The 25,423-nt window shown below is 43.4% G+C and overlaps 1 protein-coding gene across 2 annotated transcripts in view; it reads left to right on the top strand.

Annotated features, from left to right (window-relative positions):
- Window positions 1–1,157: 1,157 nt before the first annotated feature.
- prkci (protein kinase C, iota) overlaps window positions 1,158–25,423 on the top strand; it is a 79,320-nt gene continuing 55,054 nt past the window's right edge. Inside the window, exons 1-2 of one of the 2 annotated variants that reach the window (XM_052017329.1) lie at window positions 1,158–1,277; window positions 17,637–17,758. In XM_052017329.1, coding sequence (XP_051873289.1) covers window positions 1,198–1,277; window positions 17,637–17,758 — 202 coding nt within the window. In that variant the 5' untranslated portion in view covers window positions 1,158–1,197. Of the gene's footprint in view, window positions 1,278–12,738; window positions 12,760–17,636; window positions 17,759–25,423 lie in introns of those variants that run through there. The other variant, XM_052017330.1, reaches the window with a different exon arrangement.

Genomic DNA, 25,423 nt, shown 5'->3' with positions numbered 1-25,423 from the left:
GGTAGGGGATGATGGGCAGATGGAGTCAGCTGATAGGTGGAGCTGGGTGGGGGAGGCAGGAAGTTCAGAGACCTACAGGTGATAGGTGAAAACAGATGAGGAGCAAAGATTGGGCAGAGGAACCAGGCGGGTAGCGTGGAGGGAAGGAAGAGACGGAGGCTGGAAGGTGATAAGTGGAACCAGATAAGGGAGGGGTGATAGGCAGTTGGAACCAGATGGGGAATGGGATTACGAAAGGCAGACGAAGGGAGAAGAAACCCAGGCGGATAGGTGTGCAGGCAGAAGGAACCAGGTGGGGGAGTTTAACTTTTCTAGGTAAAAGGGGAGGAGGCAATGGAAAAGGTGAACAAAGGGAGAGAATTGTGTCGAACCTGTGGGGAAGATGCCATGCACTCGAAAAAGAAATGTGCTATTGATGGAATATTGTAAGTCACTTCCTCGTATGTGTAATACATAATTAAACTGATGATTTAAATGCAAACGATAAAATTAATACACCCCGTTTGCAATAAAACTTCCTTGTGTACTTTCGTTTTTGTTATGGAGCTTATATAAGGAAACAGACGGCTGCAACACGAAGCAATTTCGCAACAGTGCTATTTGCACTGGTAAAGCATCTTTATTACTGTTGAAAGTTCGCAGAGCTTTTCATACAGGATCTAAATTTGAAATATGGCTTGGAAGTGCATTTATAAAATGAGTTGAACCGCTCCCCATAAAATAAGAAGCAAGAAAAACCTAATGGAAATAAATGAACCGATGGAGCTATTCGCTGCCGCACCTCTCTGCACCAACACACCTGGGCACCGAACCAGGTGCGGACTACAAGTCCCAGAAACCCCCGCGCTTCGCGCATGCGCTCTTACTCGGTATGCGCCTGACGTCGGGTCCGGAATGCGACCCGTCCAACCCGTCAAAATGAGGGGTGTTTGGATGAGGCTATTACACAATTTCAGCCAGGTTCGACAGAAAGTATACTACCCTGTGGGAAAGGACGGGATTTTAGAGAAGAAGTTGGATTTATAATACGTTTAAGAATGGTTTTGTGTGTGAAATGTGCTTCGGGTTGATATGAAGTGCTGCTGCGCACCCCCCCACGCCGCCCGGGTGCCCGGTGCCCGGCGGGCGGGGCCGGGGTGCGCGCGCAGCGTTTTGTCTGTTGGCCGGGCGGCGGGAGGGAGGGCGCCGGCCGCCGGGATGCCCACCAGCAGGGACAGCGTGATGTCGTGCCCGGCCGACGCTCACCACCAGGTCCGCATGAAGGCCTATTACAAAGGGTAAGAGCGAGTCGGGTGGCAGCGGGGGGAATGGGACCCGGAGCCCCGCGGGTGGTGGGAGGGCCCTGGGGCTGGGGTCCATTCTCCCCCTCCCGTCCAATGTCCCACGTCCCCTCCCCCCTCCTCTCCCTCCCTCCCCCTCCCCTCTCCCCTCCCCCTCCCCTCTCCCCTCTCCCCTCCCCCTCCCCTCCTCCCCTCCCCCTCCCCCTCTCCCCTCCCCCTCCCCTCCCCTCCCCCCTCCCTCTCCCCTCCCCCTCCCCTCTCCCTCCCCCTCCCCTCCCCTCCCTCCCTCCCCCTCCCCTCCCCCTCCCCCCTCCCCTCCCCCCTCCCCTCCCCCTCCATCACCCTCCCCTCCACCTCCCCCTCCCCTCCACCTCCCCTCCCCCTCCCCTCCCCCCTCCCCCCTCCCCTCTCCCCTCCCCCTCCCCCCTCCCCTCTCCCTCCCCCCTCCCCCTCCCTCCCCCTCCCCTCCCCCTCCCCCCTCCTCCTCCCCTCTTCCCTCCCCCCTCCCTCCCCTCTTCCCTCCCCCCTCCCTCCCCTCTTCCCTCCCCCCCTCCCTCCCCTCTTCCCTCCCCCCTCCCTCCCCTCTTCCCTCCCCCCTCCCTCCCCTCTTCCCTCCCCCCTCCCTCCCCTCTTCCCTCCCCCCTCCTCCCCTCTTCCCTCCCCCTCCCTCCCCTCTTCCCTCCCCCTCCCTCCCCTCTTCCCTCCCCCCTCCCTCCCCTCTTCCCTCCCCCCTCCCTCCCCTCTTCCCTCCCCCCTCCCTCCCCTCTTCCCTCCCCCCTCCCTCCCCTCTTCCCTCCCCCCTCCCTCCCCTCTTCCCTCCCCCCTCCCTCCCCTCTTCCCTCCCCCCTCCCTCCCCTCTTCCCTCCCCTCTTCCCTCCCCCCTCCCTCCCCTCTTCCCTCCCCCCTCCCTCCCCTCTTCCCTCCCCCCTCCCTCCCCTCTTCCCTCCCCCCTCCCCTCCCTCCCCCCCTCCCCTCCCCTCCCCCCTCCCCTCCCCTCCCCCCTCCCCCTCCCCCCCTCCCCTCCTCCCTCTCCTCCCCTCCTCCCTCCCCCCTGTCCTCTCCCCTCCCCATCTCCCCCTCCCCTCCTCTCCCCTCTCCCCATCTCTCCTCTCCCCTCTCCCCATCTCCCCCTCCCCTCCTCTCCCCATCTCCCCCTCCTCTCCCCATCTCCCCCTCCCCTCCTCTCCCCCTCCCTCCCCTCCTCTCCCCCTCCCCACCTCCCCCTCCCTCCCCTCCCCACCTCCCCATTCCACCTTCCCCCCGTACCCCGTGCCACCTTCCCCCGTGCCACCTTCCTCCCCCGTACTCCGTCCCACCTTCCCCCCGTACCCCGTCCCACCTTCCCCCCCGTACCCCGTCCCACCTTCCCCCCCGTACCCCGTCCCACCTTCCCCCCCGTACCCCGTCCCACCTTCCCCCCCGTACCCCGTCCCACCTTCCCCCCCCGTACCCCGTCCCACCTTCCCCCCCCGTACCCCGTCCCACCTTCCCCCCCCGTACCCCGTCCCACCTTCCCCCCCCGTACCCCGTCCCACCTTCCCCCCCCGTACCCCGTCCCACCTTCCCCCCCGTCCCACCTTCACCCCCCGTACCCCGTCCCACCTTCCCCACCCCGTCCCACCTTCCCCCCCCGTACCCCGTCCCACCTTCCCCCCCCGTACCCCGTCCCACCTTCCCCCCCCGTACCCCGTCCCACCTTCCCATCCCCCATACCCCCAGTCACCTCTTCCCCCATTCCCCTCGGGTTGTTCTCTTTGCCTCTAGGGGTGGGGTACAGGAACCTGCTGGGGTTCAAGGGGAGGGGGCGCAGGAGGCTGCTGGGTTCTGGAGGGGGCACAGGAGTCTGTGGGGGTTCAGGAGGGAGTGGGGACACAGGAAGCTATGGGTGTTCAGGAGCCAGTAGAGGTACAGGAGGCTGCGGGGTTTCAGGAGGGGGTAGGGGCACTGGGGGCTGTGGGTGCTGATAACTGTTAGTTGTTTGCACCAAGGGGAGGTTGCATTGAATTCAGAATCAGATGTATTATATCTGACTTGTATGACGTGAAATTTGTTGTTTTGCGGCAGTAGTACACTGCAAGACATAAAATTACTATAAATTACAAAAATAAATCGTGCAGTCAAGGAATAATGAGGTAATGTTCATAGACTGTTCACAAACCTGATGGTGGAGGGGAATTGCTGCAACTGGCAGTTCACCTGCACTTGGGGGAAGAAAAACAATGAGCTTTGGTTACTATATCCCATGTGAGGCTGCATTGAAGCACTTCAAAGTCAATGAAATACTTTCTTTAAGTATTGTCAATGTTGTCAAGTAGGAAAGTGGCAACTAATTTCTAGACAGCCTGCTCCCACAATTGGCAATGAGGTAAATGAACATATTGTCTATCTTTAGTGACCATTAGTGAGACCCAAGTCGTGATCACGATGCTGAATTGAGTAGAGTGAGTGTCATGATTGACTAATCTATTAAATTCTTTGAAGGTGAGATTGGGGGGCAGGCGCAGTAGTGTAGTGGTTAGCGTAACACTATTACAGCGCCAGCAACCCGGGTTCAATTTCAGCTGCTGTCTGTAAGGAGTTTGTATGTTCTCCCCGTGTCTGCGTGGGTTTCCTCCAGGTGCTCCAGCTTCCTCCCACATTCCAAAGACGTATGGGTTAGGAAGTTGTGGGCATGCTATGTTGGTGCTGGAAGCGTGGCGACGCTTGTGGGCTGCCCCCAGAACACCCTACGCAAAAATTGTACATTGAAACACACAGAAGTACATGTGACTAATAAAGATATCTTATCTTAGTAGAATGGATAAGTGGGAAACAATGGATATGGTGTATTTGGATTTTCAGATTGCTTTTGATAATATGGCAAATAGATGGGTGGTTGACAAGTTTAGTGCATGTGAACATGTGGATTGAAAATTCGATATCAGGCAGAAAGCAAGGACAGGGAATACACTGAAGTTTCTCAGGTTGGCAGGCTGTGGCTAATTAGATATTGCAGGGATTGGTGCTTGGGCCCCAGCTATTCCCATTTTGATTTGGCTGAAGAGACCAATTGCCATATTTGCAAGTTTGATGGTATAAAACTAGGTGAGATCGCTGTAAGGTAGAGGTTGTAAAAAGGCTTCAAGGGGATAGAGACAAGCTGAATTAATGGACAAGAATGTGGTGGATGCAATAATAAAATGGACAATTGTGAGATCTGGTACACAAAATGGAAATGTACACAAGTTGCTGAAAGCTAATATGCAGGTGCAGCAAGCAATTAAGAAGGCAAATAGTACCTTGGGTTTTTTTTTGCAAGACGATTTGAATACAGGAGTTATTGCAGTTATGTAAGATGTAGGTGAGGTGGCACCTGGAATAGTGTGCATAGTTTTGGTGATCTTAATAAAAAAAAACATACCGGCCTTGGAGGGAATGCAGTGATGATTCATTTGTTTTGTTTCTGGGATGGTGGATATGTCAATTGAGCAGAGTAGACCAGAGTTCGAGAGGATGAGAAGAGATCTTATTGAAACTCTCAAAATTCTTCCTGTTCGGCTGGAATACAGGAAGGATGTTGTCCCTTGCTCAGGTAGCTAAAATGAAGGATCGGTCTCAGAATCAGGGGAGGTATGTCATTTAGGACTGAGGAGAGGAGAAATTTCTTCAGGCAGAGGATGGTGAATCTTTGGAATTCTTTACTCCAGAGGGCTATGGAGACTCTGTTATGAATAACAGTGAAAGATTTCTGGGTTCTTAAGGCAATCAAGGGATAGGACAGTGCAGCAAAACGGCATTGAGGCGCAAATAGCTGTGGTCTCCATGAATTGGGTTGAAGAGCCAAGTGGCCTTCACCTAATACTATGTCTTATATTCTGAAGGATGCTCTTTCTGTAGTCTGAAATAATTTAGGGCGGCAGACGGGCACAGCCAGTCGAGCTGCTGCCTCACAGCTCCAGTGACCCAGGTTCAATTTCGATACCTAGTTCTGTCCTTGCAGAGTTTGTACGTTCTTCCTGTGACTGCCTGGGTTTCCTCCCACATCCCAAAGATGTGTGGGGTGGAAGGTTGATTGCTCACTGTAAATTTCCCCTAGTGTGTAGGTAAGTGGTAGAATCTGGGGGAGTTGGTAGGATTAGGGGGAGAATAAAATAGGATTAGTTTAGGATTAGTGCAGGTGGGTACTTGACTGTGGACTTGGTGTATGTTGTATGATTCTATGACTCCATAACTCTGGACTTCTGAAGGTCACTTGAGAGAACAGCTTATCATCTCATCCAAATGTCTGCATCTTTGAGAGTGCAACCTTCCATCAGTGCTTCACTGCAGGTTCAGCGTAGATTATATGCTCCATTTCTGGTGTAGGACAGGAATCCACAATCTTGTGTCAGGCAAGAGATGCCGCTGAAACAGATTGAGATAATTGGACAGATATGGATAGAATATTGGTAAATGTTTTTGTTATAATGTGATATTTTCAATGTAAGGTAATACTGAGGGCAGTAAATGATGTCATCAGATGATGCTGAGCCTCGATTATAATTGAAGAATAGCATGAGACTGTTCCCCATCATGCTGACCAATATCCCTCAGCTAACATAAAATCAATGATCTGGCTGATTATCATTTGAGATCTTGCTGTGTTCTTGATAAATACAGGGGTCTGAGAGGTTACTGTGGGTAAATGGAAAATGCAATTGCAATCAAATTGGCCATTATATCAGACGCTGGAGTGGGTTCAAGGGGCCGAATGGCTTACCTCCTAATTCATATGTTCATCTGCAGGCTGACTGATGTGCTTTCCAATGTTACAACTGTGATTTAAGGCCAAGCTTCACTGCTGTGACCTTTGACTTTTGTTTGTTAACATTGGCAATGTTACATGGAGTTCAGCGTAATCTTGTCAAAACTTGGTGGTCTCAGTTGCACTTCATGAGTTGAAGAGTATGTATGATAAATTGCCTCTCAACAGTGACCTTAACAGGAAAATATCTTCTGGTTTACGTGATAGATCGGATGTGTCAAAAGTAGGGTTGAAGGTTCTTGTCTTGTGATTATACATTGAATGTATTCAGAGGAATCTGGAGCTATCCCTGAATTGTTAAGCATGCATTAACGTTGTTGTCAATTACAAATGACCCAGTTTGAGTAAACTTTCATTCAAGTTTTACATTCACAAAATCAGTACACCTGAGCAGCAGTTATACACAGAATCAAACTGTGTAGAACTTCAAGGTGTTAATTAGTGAATTTAAATGAAATTAAATCTTGTAGAGATCACTTTATGCTTGGATTGGGAACTCTATAGTGGAAATCAATGATGATCATTTGGCGTGCTATAGTTCCATCCTTGCTTCATTTTACTGCATTTTGTAACAGTGTTTTTATTCCTGAGGCAAGTTGTTATTAGGAAAACTGAAATCTTAATCTTATCCTCAACTAAGGTGCCTACCATAATTAATTATTTCTTTCTTTCGTCATTTTAAAACAAAGGTCAACCTACTTTCCATTTATTTATGTTCTGGGCACTGCTCTGTGACCTCTGGTATCTTAAACCAGCTACATTGGGGTCACAGACATTTTGTTGGCCATTTTAAATAATTACTCTGTCCACCTTAACTGTTGGGGGGGTGCAGGGGGAAGGCTAGAATTATAGTTCCCAATTTAGTCCTTCCATATTTCACTTTTGTCCAGAAAGAGCATTTGTGTAATGCTGTAGTGCAATATCAAGAGTGGTATGGGGAGCAATGTAGGTAACAAATTAAGAGAATCATGCAAATATATTACAAGGCATTAATATACATTGGCTTGAATATGTTCACTATTGAATATTTGGTAGTGATTTTGTACACTGAGTCCATTGACAACATGTCTGTGCACCCTGAAATTAGTAGAGATGCTGTTAATTAACAAACATTTTGTCTGTACTCCAGTAGTAAATTATTGCATGCTAATTGTTGCAAATTTCAATCAAAGCAAAGATCCTAGGTTTGATTTTCAGTCTTTGCTGATTTATATGGTAGAAGTTGAGGCAGGTGGTAGATGTGATAAACACCATTGTGATAAAGAAGGGAAAATCAGTTAGAGTTCTTTCATGGAATATCAATCCAATGAGCATCGGTAATGTGTGTGATGGATTTCAGGATTAGACTTGATTGAGATTTTTCCATTGGTTTATATGCTGCTAACTCTTGCTCAACTCGCATGGCTGATTTGTCAAATTTCTAGAGACTGGGGAAGGGAAAACACAACTCAGTTTTAAAGAATATAGGCACTCACGACCCAAATTTTGCTTTGAATTCTTTGATTAAGGGCCACATAACCATTGCAGTAGAAATCTCGTCTAAATTTCAAGAGGTGCAATGCATTTTTAAGGAGCTATGTCTCGTATTGAGTATTGCCAGTAACTATGGCACTTGGTGAGGCTGTGTTCTCTTAGTTTGCATTTGCCTGGTATGATATTACCTGCATTAAAAAAAATTTACTAATCGCTAGTGTACAGGTACAAGAGGTATTTAGTAAAAGGCTAATCAAAAGCTATCTCAAAGAATGTGTTATTCAGACATGAAGAATTGATATGTCAGATGCCCTCTGGAATGTTGTGTTTAGTTTGGTTGCCAAATCTTAGGCAAGATAGACTTGGAGAAGTTGAAAGAACAGTGTCACATCCAGGAGTGTGGATATGCTCATTTAGTAAGAGATTGGGAGGTCCAGATTATATATTTTACTCCCTGTGGGTGTATATATTAACTGTTATTATTGTTATCCTGATCTCTTGGTACCATATGTATAATCACTAATGTTATGTATATTAATTTGAAACTTAATAAAAAGATTGAAAAAGAAGAGAGGATGAAATCAGAAGCACATTTTTCTGTCAAAGTATCGAAATCTGAAATTTTGTACCCAAATAATTCCAAAGGATTAAATGTTGCAGATAAAGCAATTAAGGGATACAGACCAAAAATGGTAAATGGGGTTGAGGTTCAGATCAGTTAAGATCCACCTGATAGTAGAATAGGCTTTGTTGCTGAATAACTTTCCTATATCTTGATCAGTGGTCTTGTGGGGGGGAAAAAAATCAGTTGCCCTTACCTGCTCTGTTCTTCATGTGACCTCAGACCAACAGCTTGTTACGTCAATTTACAGGGCAGTTAATGTGGAGTGAACAATAATGCCAGCCTTGATGGTGACACAATGTCTGAATGAGTAAATGAAAAGCATTTTAATCATTAATATTTCAGAATGTTGTACAGTAATCTTGGTTGGTGATTTACTTGTCATTAGTTAGAAATGCTCCTTTAAAATTTTAAATGAGAACATAGTTGTAGGAATATAGGTCAGGTGTTTTGTGTCAGAGTAAACTTTCAAAGAATTGCTTGTTCTCTCCTGTCATGGACAGTGTTACAAGTCATTCATTCATAGACCTATAGTTTGAATTGAAAATTGGCTTGTTAAATATCATCACAGCTTTGCTTTGAGATGCATGATTTCTCTATATTGTAAACAGTTTAATGAAAATCAAAGCCAAATCTATATCAAAATATAGATCAAGTGATTTATGTATGTGCACAATTCTGGACTTGGAACTCAGAATGATTGCATTCAATGTGGTCTGCTTTGAAATTGAGGTTCTTGGGAAAAGCTTGTATAAACAGTATGAGAGTAATGCTTGGACATGCTTTCATGCTTTAGCACAGTATAATTTATAAGGATATGCTGTCCAGCCAGCCTGCTAACTTGTGTGAATAGTCAACTGAGGCAACCACCTTGATTAAGTTCCAGGCTTTCATTCTGTTAAAACATTAAAGTTGCACAGAAGCTCTATTATGTGGTATGATATCCATTGGCTTTTGCATGCTCGACTCCTGCAGTAATGGAGAATTTTTCCATGGATTTTTTTCAAATTTGTGGAACACAACCTATATCTTCTAGTTCTATATATCTGGAAAAGGTAAAATAGTTCGCATCCCATGGCTAATTCCTTTAGTGACAGGAACAACATTGGCTAGTGTAGTGGTTAACGTAATGCTGTTACAGCACCAGCGACCCGAGTTCAATTCCATCTACTGTCTGTAAGGAGTTTGTACGTTCTCCCCATGTCTGTGTGGGTTTCCTCCGGGTGCTGTGGTTTCCTCCCACATTCCAAAGGGTTAGGAAGTTGTGGGCATGCTATGTTGGCGCCGGAAGTGTGGCGACACTTGCGGGCTGCCCCCAGAACATACAATGCAAAGATGCATTTCACTGTGTGTTTTGCTGTACGTGTGACTAATAAAGATATCATGTCTTTTTCGATAATAGTTTCCACACTCCTATTTTAAGGAGGTGTCAGTTTATAAAATTTATACTAGAATTTGTACCATTTGAGTTCAGCCTAACAGGTATATCTCTAATATGGAGACACAAGAGATTCTGGGATCTGGAGCAACACACAAAATGCTGGAGGAACTCATCAGGTCAGGCAGCATCAATGGAGGGAAATAAACAGTTGATGAGGAAAGGACGAGGGCAGAAGCCAGAATGAGAAGGTTGGGGGAGGACACAGGCTGGCAGGTGATAGGTGAGTCGAGTCTGGGTGATCACATGGTTGAAGAACTAGAGAGCAGCAGAGATGCAGCAGTGAGAGAGGGTCTCTCAGAACTCCAGTTAAAGAGGGCGGCATGGTAGCATAGAGGTTAGCGTGACGCTATTACAGCGCCAGCGACCGGGGTTCAATTCCTGTCGCTGTCTGTAAGGAGTTTGTACATTCTCCCGTGTCTGCATGGGTTTCCTCCGGGTGGTCCAGTTTCCTCCCACATTCCAAAGACGTACAGGTAGGTTAATTTGGGTTTAAAATGGGCAGCGCGGACTCGTTGGGCCGGAAGGGCCTGTTACCACGCTGTAAATAAAATTTTTAAAAAAAGAAAACATCTTTAGGGTAGGCATACCTCGAAGAGACTTCACGGTGAAGCAGCAAAACAAAGACGCGAGGTTCTGCAGATGCTGGAATCTGGAACAACACCCACAAAATGCTGGAGGAACTTAGCAGGTCAGGCAGCATCTATGGAGGAAAATTTCTTCCTGCTGTGTTCCCTCACATAAGTCCCATTCACCGTCCTCTTCAAGAAGTTGCTTTGTATCTCAATTTTAAATGATTGCCCTTTAATCTTGTAACTAAACTAAGAAATGTTCAGCTGTAATAAAATTTAAAGAATTGGGATGGTTTGGTTAGTTAGAGGAAGGAGCTAGAGTGATTATGGATTGAAGCAACTAATTTTGGTAATAGCAATAGGCTGCTCTTTGGTGGAAGATGCACAGTATACTTTTTGTGCAAAACCCTATCTTGCCATCTCACAATCCTTGCTGCTTCTCTTGTACCACAAAGTGTTGTTTATAAAACTCTTAATTCCTGGTTTCAGGACTCTGCCTCACTCTTTACTATTTGTGCAACTTTCTTCAGAAGAATGGCTTTGCCTGTATGTTCTTTCTTACTGTTAATTCTGCTGCACACTTCATTAGTTAGAGTTCGGTGAATATTTATCAGACCAGGCAAATGGCATGTTGTTCATAACAGTAATGTACTGTATATCTTCAACCATGGATAACGTTAAAAGGACATCCCATTGTTAATGAAAATCGGTTATTTGGTGTTGGGCAAGTGGAGATGAGTGGTGTGCCACCCAGCCTGGAACGGTACCTGGACCATGTATTGACAGACTTCCAGGATCCTATGGTTGCATTTATGTGCTTTGTTTGGCAACACTGCTCTTCCCAGAATGGATGTTTCTCTGTGATGTTGAACGTGATTGTGGAGAATTCCACAGGCTGGGAACAGCTATGAAGCAAAGAGAGAGAGGGAGGCAGCAGCTTCCATCCCATCCAATAGGAGATGATGAGAAAGACTCTGGGAACTGGGTAGCTTTTCCATAGATGGGGCAGCTGCTGCTAAGGCCCAGCAAAAGCCCATGTTTACCTTGCTGGTCAAGCTGCAGTGCTGAGCTCCATATCTCAGCAATGAGCGGTCACATTGCTCACCTCGACTCTGAGGCAGCCTGTGTGAATTGTTTCAGGGGTTCATTCCACAATAAGTCACACGATGATCCGATTGCTGTGTCGTTGCAGTGGGAGTGCCAGATTCCTTGCACATCGGATTTCTTGATAGGATGTCTATTTTTTTAATAGACAGTGGGTGTACGTACCTGTGAGGGTTCAGGCTGGAGGACAAAGTGTTTTCAGGATCAATGTTCTGTGGTGTAATACCAAGTTGGTACCAGTGTAAACTTCAATGTGTTTATCTCTCAAGTTTCTTAATGTCGTTTAGACAGTTTTGAATAACATTTCCTAATGTAGAAGTACAATATCTTCATTTCGATACTGGACATCTTTGTGGTTGTGGTTATTGTGATTCTGATACTTTAGCCTTCTGGCCCACAGTCATAGAAAACTGAATTATAACTTAGACTAATTTTGCAGTTTCTCGGATCTGGGTGAGGAGATATAGTGCTCTCTGAATGTTGACCAATTTTCTGCACACCCAGGGATCTTGAACTTTTACTGTGCTGTTCACAATTTTCCAAAGTAAGAGCTGTGAGCCACTCTGATTTTTATCGTTGTGCATCAGTGCTAACTGTTAATTTTTGGTAGAGGTTGGGTTTCTGGTGACTAATACTTCCAGCTCCTTTTGATTTGTAGGCAGGGTTAATCTTAAACCTCATTGTTCCTCTGAACAAAAGGCTAGTACCTCGCTTTCTCTAAAAAGTTATCATTAAAGTACAAGAATGAACCACGTAAGACAAGTGGAGGTAATAATATATTATCGCACATTTAACCTCACCCTGGCAGTAGAGAATTAACGCAAACTAGAACAACACCTCATATTTCGCCTGGGTAGTCTACAACCCAATGGCACTGGGGGGGAGGTGCTAACACAAAAAAAAGACGTGAATTCTCTTACTACTTGTAAACTGTTCCCCATCTGTCCCTTTTCTGTTCTCCTGATCTACCCAGTTCTTCCTACACTACTAGGCCCAGCCCCATCACCCTCTTTCTTTCCCCCCTTCACCCTCTCCATCTGCTTATCACTCTCACACTCCTCCCACTGGTTCCCCTCCCCCAATACTCCCATTCTGCCTTCCCCACCTCCAGCCCTTGATCCCTATTGATTCCATGGTCCACCTCAGTCTCCTATCAGATGCAATCATCTTCAGCACTTTGTTGCTTCCACCTGTCATCTCCCAGCTTCTGGTGCTATTTCCACTCTTCCCTCCCCCATCTGCTGATTACCTCTATCACCCGCCACCTCTTGCTCCACCTTTTTATTCTGGCTATCTCCCCTCTTTCAGTCCAAATGAAGCGTCTTGATCCAAAATGTTGACTGTTTGTTTCCCTCCACAGATGCTGCCTGACCTACTAAGTTCCTCCAGCTTCTTGTGTGCAAGTCTAAATCCATGATGATTTTCCCTATCAGTGGAATAATTCAGTCCAGGCTTCAACAGCGTATAGCAGGTGTTCCCTTTGAAAGGTCATTGACCTGAACTATTAACTTTCTTTCTCCACAGATATTGCCTGAACTTGAGTATTTTTTGGGGCTTTCTATTATTATAGAATCTTGCTTTTGGATTTCCTCCAAAGTTATTGCTGCATTCCTCTCATTATAATAGCCAATGCACTTCTAAGGTAATTGTGTGGGAACCACTGAACAAGGTTTCTGAAATATATTGTGCTGTACTATAAATGCAAGTCTGCTTCTGTTCAGAGTCTGTAACACTTGTCTGGTCATGTAGTGGAATTTGCAATTTTTACACTTGATTGGGTGATACCACAGAAACATACACAGTAGCACAAGTGCAAGTTTGTACATGCACAGTTCTTTGTATGTTACCACTTGCACCTTTTTCTGGGGTACTAAATATTCACTGAAGGAGGAAAAAAGTGGAAAAAAACACATGGTTAACCTGAATGAATATGATAAAAATGCAATCTGTACACCATCAAAAAAAGTGGAGGTGAATTGTTTCTTTTGCTGTTTTGGTTTGATGCAACAGAGCTGAAAACCACAACATGGGATTGCTTGAAGTATTTAAAAGGCAGCTGGCTGATTTATTTAGTGAGTGCCCCATTGAAGCTGAGTTCCTTCAGCACATTAAGCTTGTTCGTTTTATTCTGGTAATTTTTGGATCATCAAATATCTAAGTTTTCATAGATTCTTAACGCATTTAAATATAAGATAAATTTATTTATTCGTCACATGTACTTCAAAACACACAGTGAAATGCATCTTTTTGCATTACTGAGAATGTGCTGGGGGCAGCCTGCAAGTGTCGCCACGCTTCCGGCGCCAACATAGCATGCCCACAGCTCCTAACCTGTGTGTCTTTGGAACGTGGGAGGAAACTGGAGCACCCGGAGGAAATCCACGCAGACATGGGGAGAATGTACAAGCTCCTTACAGACAGTGGCGGGAATTGAACCCGGGTTGCTGGTGCTGTAATAGTGTTACACTAACCACTACACTATGAACTGTAAGAAAATTGGGCTTTATCATCACAATTGGCATAGGTAGGTTTGCTGTAGGACGCTTTTAACTTGGCTGTCTTAAAAGTTGGTATGGACTTCAGTATCTATGGATAGCCTCTGATCAATCTGGCATATCTGTGCTGTGAATTTGAGAATTATAGAGAGTCATTTAAAACCTATGAGATAAAGTTACCAGTTTAAAGCAATCTTCATTAAATTTGTTGCTGCAACGATGAAATGGATTGGTTCTAGACATTTACTTAGTCACATTTTTTCAGTTTGTAAAAGTTAACTGGAATCTTATGTTTCCAATGTGCTGTTTGAAAGCTTTTTCACAATGGGCTGAATCTTCTGGTACTGGCCAAGAGTTCCAGAGAAGAAGGAATTGATTTGGTTCTATCAGCCTTGACTTTTAAAAGGCCCATGGATTGCAGGAAGGGATTTATTTGTGGTTTGGATAGCTTGTGTTTGCAATAAATTCATGTGGTGATGGGGGCTCAGTGCCGATTTCTTAGTATCTAAGGTTGATTATAACAGATAGCTGTTGGCAAGTGTTAACTAACCTATGCAGCGAAGGCTCCAATTTAAGATTTCCATAGTTTATCTGCCGAAGAAGGCACTTGCAGAAATCTTCCCTTCAGTGGATATTCGCAGTGTGAAATGTTTAAATCTCTCGATTGCTATCAATCAAAATTCAGTATGTGGAGGGTTCTATCTCAAATTCTTCCTTGTAAGCTTTTGTTTCATACCTGGGAACTCTGTACTTTCAGTAATTCCAAATTCTTGGTTCTGGCAGTTTATGAAAATTACTGTGGCTCCAGGCGTATCTGCTCCTCTACTTCCCAAAAGGAAGGTCGAGCTTGCAAACCACTGCAATTGGGTGTCTTCATCCATGAATGTAGTCCATGTGTGTTGTTACTGAGTGACCTATGTCTGCAGAGTTACAGAACAAGTTTGACAAAGCCACCAGGTATTCCTCACATAGTCAAATGTGGGAACTCTCGACTATTGTATACAAATATTTGTTTTCCTTCACAATTCGTGAGAGAAACCAGTGTGATTCTGGCTGAGATCGCAACACTGAGTCATGAGCAGAGGTGGGTGTGTTTGAAGAGAACATCCAGTTGGGGGTGGAGTTATAAGAATTAAATTCCAGTCCATCTCCTCTGCCCGGGACATGTTCTAATCTCTGAGGGCCATATACAGACAAGAAAAATTCCCCATCTCCACATGAATAGGTTGCTTCAAGGGTAGCTAAAGCTATTTAAGGTAATGCTGGCTTGTAATGTTAAGGCCCATGGGGGAAAGGTGTCCATTTGGCAGGTGATGCATTCCTCCCACTTTATCCAAAACCCACTTTTCCCACCCCCTCCCCATCCAACCCTTCAAATCTGCTTGTAAGTCAGTCTGTTAATTTTTAAAACTTTGTGTTGTCGACATTTCATTGTACCCTGCTGTTATAAGACTATTGAATGATTCCCTAGTACAATATACACTCTTGACCTCACAGTCTACTTTGTTATGACCTTGTACCTTATTGTCTGCCTGCATTGCACTTCCTCTGTAACTGTTACACTTTATTCTGCATTCTGTTATTGTTTTACCTTGTACTACCTCAATGCGCTGTGTAATGGATTGATCTGTATGAACGGTATGCAAGACAAGATTTTCGATGTACCTTGGACCATGTGGCAATAATAAACCAATTCCATTTCCAAGTTGTGCACGTCTCCTAGTTCTATCTACAGTCATGTCTTGCTTCAGTTGCTCAATGATGTTGAAATACTGTTTTAATTTTAGACTGCTCCAAGGTTAAATCATCTGATATATAATTACAGAGAGCTTGCATCACAGAAGCAGTCCATTTGGTCCAACTGATCTGTACTGGTGTGCCGGCTTCATGTGAGCCTGCATCCCTCTCTCTTCCTATCCTGTCAGTGTATCTTTCTTATTCCTTCATGCTTGTATCCAGCTTCCTGTTTAATGCACCTATGCCATTCTTACTACTGCATGCGGCAGTGAATTCCACATTCTAATCACTGTTGGTTAGCAAGGTTTCATCTGAATTCCTTCTCAGATTTATTAGGGATCATTTTGTAATTATACCCATTGTTATAGTCTCCGTCACAAGTGGAATCCAATCACATGATCTTGATGCCAATCTGAATGAATCTTTTAGATCTCCATAAAAAGGCAGTATATAACTGTTTTCAGTATATATTTAGTACTTGTTGGTGTTTCAGTTGTAAAATTAATTTATCAAATCATTCCATGAATGCAGTATGCAAGTGTTCTTGAATTTTTACACTTGGACTGGTTTTTACAGTACTGCAACAATGGAGGAATAACAGCATGTGCCTAGTTGTTAAACTGTTGCCTTTGGTACTTTAATGTTCTGTCCTTGAGTTTTTAATGTCTTGGAATTTGGTGTGGAAGACCAGTGGAAAATAAACATTGTTAGTACATAGGTCAGAAATGAATGTTAGGGCAATGATTACTAAGGCTTTCTGAGGCCAAAAAGAATGTTGGTCAAAGGCTGCAGTTTGTTTGCAGTTGGTAGATCATTGCAAAGTGATTTGGAGGAAAAAAAAGCATCTCTCTGGATAGATAGCCGCGGATACCAGTGTCAACTTGTTCATGTTACAGGGCAGTGGCAAAAACTGGGTATATGCTTGGCATAAGTGAGCTTTGAAATTGTTAACTTGGTTAATATTGCATGAATAATGTCAACTTATCTGGGATGTTGTGCATTCATTTGCTAATCTTGAAAACTGCAGTTTATCTGCTTTGTATTAATGAGTTTATTTTCACATATTGCTGTTGTATAAATTTTCATTTGGAGGTTGTAGTTCCATGCCTTTTCACTATGTAAAATAATCACTCCTGATATCACATGACTGACCATGCTTTTGAATATTTGGATCACTGCTTGTGAAATAGTTGCTTTGTTCATTTGTCAATTAAAATTTCATGAAATAAATATTTTATTTCTTTCATGAAACTTTAAACTTTGGGGAAAGTTGCTTTCACTAAAATCTGGTCTGCGGAAAAATTGTCCCCTACAGCTGTACATACTGTGATTGAATATGAAATTTAAAACTCTTGTGTTAGTTAAGTTGATAATTTTTCTGTCCAAAGTAGTACAGGCCAGATCAGGAAGGTCCTGGTGACAGAATGAAGGGATATGGCAGTGTGGTGGTAAAATCACCAGATTATTAATCCAGAGGCTTCATCTGAGGTTTGGGGGACATTTAGTTAAGTACCTTCTGGAATTAAGTTCATCAACCAAGGTGACCATAAAGCTACATTGTCGTAAAAATCTGATCAATTTGGTAATGCCCTTTAGGGTAGGAAATCTGCTATCCTTGCATGATACCAGAACCACAACAGAATGGTTGGCCCTTGCTTCACTATCTATTCAACTCAAGGGCAATTGGGTATAATCAAGAAATCTACGCCATCAAATTCCACATCCAGTAAGTGAATAAATAAAAAGGCTGGCAATGGACAATGCTGTAACTCTGGGAGCCTGTGGGGAAGGGAAGTTAAAACACTGGTCAGTGTTGCTGTTCTCATCTTATTGAGTAATATCTGCATACGTATTTTGTTTTTATTTTGAGTGAGGATATGCTTAGGTTTGGTTTTAGTGCTGATCATGAATATATAGCCCACTGATATTTTGCCTGGGTTTGAAAATGAAACATGACCATGTGTCTGCTATCAGCTCCTATTAACACCAAATAAGAGCGAATAGCCTTGCTTTACTTGAGAATCTATCAGATGCTGAGTGGGAAGTTATACAGTGACTTCTCAGCATTTTGTGTGAGGCAACGCGTGATATTGGTTGTTTCTTAACTGTGTCTTATTTACGTCTTCACTTAGGGACATCATGATCACCCACTTTGATCCTACCATCACATATGAAAATCTTTGCACTGAAGTTCGTGACATGTGCTGCTTTGACAATGAACAGCTCTTTACAATGAAGTGGATCGATGAAGAAGGTAGAGTGGATCTTATGGCAAAATTTCTGGCATTCATTTATTTTGCACTCCTGATAAAACTTTCAGAGGGAATGTGGTCATGGAGCAATCCGGCATGAATTCAGGCCCTTTGGCCCAACCAATCCATGCCGACCACGGTGCCCACCCAGCTAGTCCCAATTTCCTGCATTCAGCCCATATCCTTGTAAGCCCCACCCCTCCATGTACCTATCCAAGTGCTTCTTAAATGATACTATTGTACCTGCCTCAACCACTTCCTCTGACAGCTCGTTCCATATACTCACCACCCTCAGCGTGGAAAAGGTTGCCCCTCAGGTCCCTTTTAAAATCTTTCCCCTCACGCTAAATCTATGCCCCCTAGTTTTGGACTCCCCTACCCTGGAGGGAAAAACTGTTACCATCCACCTTATCTATGCCTCTCATAATCTTAAGCATTTCTCTAAGGTCACCCCTCATTATCCTACGTTCCAAGGAATAAAGACCTAGACTGGCCAACCCCTCCCTATGCTCGGGCCCTCTTATCCTGGCAACATCTTCGTAAGTATTTTCTGCACTCTTTACTATAACAGGGTGACCAAAACTGTACACAGTACTCCTACTGTGGTAGGGAGAAATAAGACACGAGACTGCAGCTGCTGGAATCTGGAGCAACAAATAATCTGGAAGAACTCAGGTCGAGCAGCATCTGTGTGAGGAAAGGAATTGTCGATGTTTCGGGTCAAAACTAGATACAGAGATCTTCCAGTGGATTGTTTGTTGCTGCAGTTAGAAATTAGAATTGTGTTGTGTGACTATTTAAAGAATCTTCAAAATTTTCAATTTTATGGTAAAGCCTTGTGTATTTTTATTTAAGTAATGCTTTATATTACTACTAGCTTTATTGAGTGTCTTGCTCAAACAAAAATTCTTCTTTCAGTGACTAAAATAAACCAAAATTGCTGTCGCGAAGGCAAGATAAAAATCACAAACATTTTGTTTGTTTTTCTGTCTGCATGTTCATTTTCTCACTTCCTTCCTTGGAAGGTCAAGGGCAGAGAGATTGAAATAAGAGTAAGAGGAAATTTTTAAAATGAATGGAACGAAGAGAGAGATGATGGGTGTGGAGCATTAACAATGTACTTTACCAAGCAGGACTCTGCAATCTAACATTTCCATTGAAGCAATTTATAGATTCACAGGAGACTGCAGATGCTGGAATCTAGAGCAAAAATACTTTACATGGAGTCTTTGCTGTGGTACCTAACCAAATGAAATCGAATGCAGGATAACAATGAACAGGAAATTGTTATGCATTGCTAATTGCTGTGAAAGATTAGAATGTGATAACAGGATTCCATTGTATTCTTGAAATTACTGGGGTAATTTGCGCGAATGGAAATTAAAAGGTTTCAAAAGAATTCTTGAAACTATTCTCAGCATTGTCAGAATTTTGGGTAGATTGGTTACTGTGAGAACTGTTTTCCACTAAATTTTCTTTTAAACTCCAATGAGTCTTTCTTTTGTGTGTGTCATATCTGATGTTTCATGCAACACCAAGGAAAATTTTTAAAAAGTCCTTGCGTTTGCTCTAAAGCACTATTCAACATTGACATTTTTAAAGTAGTTCATTGTTGTAATGTAAGGAAATGCCCTTCTTTGGGATCTTATTTCCACTTCCACTCTGTGGATTCTGAAGTGGCTGACAAGGCTTATGTGGGATGCTGCCACAGATGGAGCAGGAGATAAGTGGTACGGTCAAAGTTAAGAAATGATGGCAAAAAAAAAGTTTATAGGTAAAGTTGTGGGGAATATTTCATATGCTGGAAATACAAATCAGGCAGCAACTGTGGAACAAAAAATATGAACTCAATTTTTCTCTCCATGGATGCTGCCTGGTAAACATTTCCCGTTGAATTATTTAACTGCAGACATCCTGTGTTATGTACATTCAACGATTTCTGTTGAAAAATATATGTATAACACTGCGGCTTCCTTTGTGCAGAGTTTCCCCAGATTCTCATTTAGCTTATTGTCATGTACACCAGGGTGCAATGAAATTCCTTGCTCATGAAAGGCTCACAGAGTAAACAGCATACAAGGTAATAATAAATATAATAATAAATACAGTGAGTGCAAAACAACAGAATGATGCAAAGATTGTGGTGCAATCTGAAGTGCAAAAAGAAATGCTAAAGTGACAGGAATGGAAGTAGAATTAAGAGTCTGAGAACCTGAAGGGAATATGAAAGTCTGATAGCGGCGGGGGTGGGGGGTGTGTTCTTAAGTCTGATTGTCCGGACTTGGAAAGTTATCACTACGCCTTTTGTAGGGTTAAAATTACATGATGGCCTAGTTAGTAATGTATTCATCCTGTCTACAAATAATAAAAAGTGGGTTGCAGTTGCTTTTAATTAATGTTTAAAATTCTATTGAATTTTATGAATGGGTGGAATTAACCAAAAAAGACTTCTCTCTCTTGTCATGAAGTGGTAGTGTTCAACAGCTCTGTGGTCTGAGACAAATTTCATTATTGACAGCAGTGTGAACCATTCTGCTATTTCCAGTGACAACACACATTTGAGATATTGATGAGTTCCATAACTGATTCAGATATGTGAATAACATGGAACAAACTACTTCTGCAAGATCTGCCTGTGTGTGAAAATGGGTGATTTTCTTTGAGGAAGTGGTAGCAGCACTTGAGCAAGATGCACCACATGCTGAAATTGAAGACACCCACTGTGGTTTATTGGGAAGCAGGGTTATTGTGGTGGGGAGAATTGAGTAAATTAGGTAAACCTGACTCACTTATGGTCTGCGTTTTGGTAAATTACTGAATTCTAGCAGATTTCTTGTTCATGCTACATATTATGTCATGTAGAGAAATAACACATTTTCCATTTAATCCCTGCAATCTCCACCTATTTCTGAAAATGCTCATCCAAGCCAGAGTACAATTCAAGTACTGCGAACCACTTTCATGTCCTGTTCAATTATCTTCTGCATTTGATTCAAGGAAATGTCAGCAACCCTTTGAAGTATGTTGCAACCCAGCCTGGCTCTGTGCAGGCACCGTTTCAAGCTGTGGCTGCAGTACAGCCAACCGCAAGAGTTTTGTTTCACTTTGTGGAACAAGCCAGGTAGATAGTTGTATCTGCTTTCTCACTGAAGTGAGCACTTCACTCAAAAACCTTGATACAAGGTCTACCCTAAATGATTGAAAATCAATAAAATACAGAAGCTGGAAAGCTGAAATGAAAATACAAAGTGCTGAAAACACTTAGCAGTTCAGTCAACATTGTTGAAAGAGAAGGTTAATGTTTCAGACTGAAGACCCTGCATCAGAACTGCGAAAGTGAAAAGGCAAGTTGATTTTAATTTGCAGAGAAGTGGGGTGAGGGTTGGATAGGATCAGGGGAACATCTCTGGGATGAGACCATGCTTTCTAGGTGATCCCAACGTTTACAGACCTTCTGGTTAATAGAAGGGGGGAGAGAGAGAACAAAGGGACAAGTTAAATTGAAATGCAGGTGAGAGCTGTTGCTGAAACCAAAAGGAGAATTCTGAAGATGCCTACCAGATCAACCTGTGTCTGTGTGAGATAAAACTGAGTTAATATTATACATTACCTCTGTTCAATTTGCAAAGGTAAAATCCTGAGCTTCAAGTTAACATAGAACAGTACAGCACTGGACAGGCCATTTGACCCACGATGTTGTGCCAATTTTGATGCTGTGTGCTCCTGTGTATCATCCATATCGCTCCATTCCCTTCATATTCATGTGTTGGTATCTAAAAGCCTCTTAAACTCCTCCAAACTGCCGGTTTCCACTACTGTCCCTGGTAACCTATTGCAGGCATCTACCACTCTCTGCATTTTTTAAAAAAAAACTTGACCCTCAGTTGCCTGTTAATTCTCCATTCCAATCTGTCTGAACCTCCTACGCTGTTCCACATAACCCCAAAATAAGATTGAAGGACAGCACCTCATCTTCAGTTTAGGCAGTTGCAGCCATCAAGACCCAATATTTTGTTAAGTAATCAAATGTTCCTGTTGTTTGCAATGCAAATTTTTTTCACGTCTGAGGTCACCATTGTCTGTGAGCCACTCTCACCTGTGAGGTCTCAAAATTTCAATGTTCAATTACAGAAAAAAAATTGAACTTGTTTTTGGGATTGCTTAAATTTATTAAACACTTCACAAAGAACCACATAAAAGAGTCATAGCAATTGTTGTTGTTGAAGTATTAATTTAGTCCATAATGTACTGAAGGATTGGAGGCAGTTTTGAGATGAATGGATGTTTATCTGACTGTAGAAAAGGATGCAGTGGGATCCCTAGAGACAATAGGGCCTGCTTCTAGGCATAGTAGTTCTGAAGTTTGCAGATGCTGCAAAACTTGCCCTCAGTAAAAGCAGACTGCAGGAAGACAGGCTAGTGAAATGGGCATTCACGTGTCAGATAGAAATCAGTGTCTGTGAACTAGAAGAGAAGGCCAAAGGACGTAAAGTAATGGGATAAGAAGTGGGGAACTGAGAAATTAATTCACAAGGAAAGTTATTGTGATCTGGAATGTAATGCCTAAAATAATGGTGGAATCAGGTTTGATTGGTCATTGTGTATGCATTTTTAGGTAACCAATTTAGAAGGTTATGGGGAGGAAGCTGTGGTTTGGTACTAAATTGGACAGTATTCTTGGTGGCGAGTATAGAATACATGACCAAGGGACTTGGTGGATTTCACTTCTGCCGTCAAATTCAAATAAGAGTTGAAATATCTGGTAAAGTTCCCTGTTCAAAGTAGGATGAGTTGACTTGACCATACTTGACTCTGCTGGTTCTGTAAAGTTGATTTTACAATGAAGCTATTCGTTGAGCTGCTCATTTCTGTTCATCAGCCAAACTTGCTTCAGGCAATGCAAGCTGTGAGCTCCCAGTCAGAGTTGGAGATGTCCAAATTAAATCGAACCAAGTTATGAGAGCATGCATATTTAATCCTGCATCATTTTTTTCCCTGTTCTTGCTATACTTGCAGCTGTCAAAAAATCAGCCATGTTCCACTCAGTTTCTCTTGAATAACTGTAATAATCTTTGTTTATAAAAATAAGGTGAAGATTTGCTGATCATCTGCAGCACCCATCTTTATTTCTCTTCCTGTTAGTTAACTGCTAGCAAGCTAGCACTACAGCACCCCAAGGCAAACGCAACAAATGTTCAACTCAATATACAACACTTCTCCCCCTTAAATTAAACTTCCCTAAACAAGAATATATAGGTTCATCATGCATTCATCAACACAGAACAAAACAGTTATTAACTCATGGACTCGAGAAGACTGTGCAACCCAGACTAGTTCAGAGGGTTACTCTGCCCATTCATAGAACTTGTTGCCAACTAACAATATGTCTAGTTTAGTGGTGAGTCTCTTTGGTACCTTCCTTTGCCACATAGGGTACCTTTGTTTTGGGGAAACATACTGATAAGGCTGGACAATCATTAGCATGTGGAATAGGTTCTGCAGTCTCACAAGTTGACACTTGCTGGATCTGGAAGAACATCTGGTAGTGTTGAAACCTATGAAGGCAAGGAGTGGTCCACGTGCATGTGAACATGTCTATTTTCCACATGTTGTGTAGGACAAAGATTCCTGAAGCTTGAGGAGGATGCACGAAGGCTTCAAGGTGACTTGGATTGAATGGGCAAAAAAACATGGCAGATGCAGTATAATGTGGATGCATATGAAGTTCTCCCCTTCAGTACAAAATACAAAGGAGGCATATTATTTAAATGGCATTAGATTGGGAAGTGTTGCTGTTTAAAGGGACGTGGTTGTTCAGGTACATTGGTCACTGAAAGCAAACATGTAGGTGCGGTTAAGAACAATGGTGCGTAGTTTTTCGTAGTAAGATGATTTGAGTATGGGAACAGGAACGCTTTGTTACAGTTTCTCGAGGACTGCATGACTGCCATACAAGGAGAAATTAGGTCAGCTTGGTTAGTATTCACTGAAATTTAGAAGAACAAGAGAAAATCTAATTGAAGCGTAAAATTCTGACAGGACTGGATGGGGGAAGGATATTTCCCCTGGCTGGGGTTATCTAGAACCAGGGATCACTGTCTTTGTCTGCAGGACAAGAGATTTTTGGCTGAGATGAGAAGTTTCTTCACTCAGAGGTTAGTGAACCTGTGGATTTCACTACTACAGAGCTGTAGAGGCCAAGTTGCTACTCGTATGTAAGAATGTATTAGGTGAGTTTCGAGATGCAAGAAATGTTTAAGGGCATGGGGAAAGATGGGGAATTAAGGCAGAGTAAGGTTGAATAGCCTCCTTTTTCTATATTTCTCTGTTAACCGACATCCAAAACATTCCAAATAAGCATTGAAGTCTTTTGATCCCCAAGATCCCCCACCTGCACAGTGGATACCCTTTTATTGCTTGGTGATGCTTTTTGTCAACTGTGTAACTTTAATTGTAATAAGATGTATGTTAATAGTTCCTCGCGTTTCAAAACTATGGACAGTACGTTTGCAGTACCAGGTTCAGGTCAGTTTTATTTTTTTTGAGACTAGTCACCTTGTTATAATACAGGGAAGAAGATGTACTGCTCATCTGAGTGCAGCATTTTTATGCCTCCTGATTTCTGGTTGACTGCTGGTAAGCCAGCACTAAGGCAAATTGCATGTGGACATTCTTGAATGGTATACAACACTAAAATAAAACCCAGGTGATGGAACTGTTAAGCAGATCAGGCTGAATCTGTAGAGGGAGAAAAATTAATGTTTCTGGCCGATGAGTTTTCATTAGAAGTATTGCTTTATTATTGTCACTTGTACTGGGGTACAGTGAAAAGCTTGTCTTACAAACCGATCGTACAGGTCAATTCATTACACAGTGCAGTTACATTGAGTTAGTACAGAGTGCATTGATGTAGTACAGGTAAAAACAATAACTACAGAGTAAAGTTTCACAGCTACAGAGAAAGTGCAGTGCAATAAGGTGCAAGGTCACAACAAGGTAGATCGTGAGGTCATAGTCCATCTCATTGTATAAGGGAACTGTTCAATAGTCTTATCACAGTGGGGTAGAAACTGTCCTTGAGTCTGGTGGTACGTGCCCTCAGGCTCCTGTATCTTCTACCCGATGGAAGAGGAGGGAAGAGAGAATGTCCTGGGTGGGTGGGGTCTTTGATTATGGTGGCTGCTTCACCAAGACAGCGAGAGGTAAAGACAGAGTCCAAGGAGGGGAGGCTGGTGTCTGTAATGTGCTGGGCTGTGTCCACAACTCTCTGCAGTTTCTTGCGGTCCCGGGCAGAGCAGTTGCCATACCAAGCCGTGATACGTCCAGATAGGATGCTTTCTATGGTGCATCTGTAAAAATTGGTGAGAGTCAAAGGTGACAAACTAAATTTCTTTACCCTCCTGAGAAAGTAGAGGCGCTGGTGAGCTTCCTTGGCCGTGACTACTCCGTGATTTGACCAGGACAGGCTGTTGGTGATGTTCACTCCCAGGAACTTGAAGCTCTCAACCCTCTCGACCTCAGCACCATTGATGTAGACAGGTGCATGTACACCGCCCCCTTTTCTGAAGTCAATGACCAGCTCTTTTGTTGCCATTGAGGGCAAGGTTGTTGCCATGACACCATTCCACTAAGCTATCTATCTCCTTCCTGTACTCCGATTCATCGCT

Source organism: Pristis pectinata, chromosome 6, assembly GCF_009764475.1.
Source record: "Pristis pectinata isolate sPriPec2 chromosome 6, sPriPec2.1.pri, whole genome shotgun sequence".
Taxonomy (NCBI): Eukaryota; Metazoa; Chordata; class Chondrichthyes; order Rhinopristiformes; family Pristidae; genus Pristis; species Pristis pectinata.
Note: the sequence above shows the minus strand (reverse complement) of the source record. Positions and strands in the feature narration are given on the sequence as shown.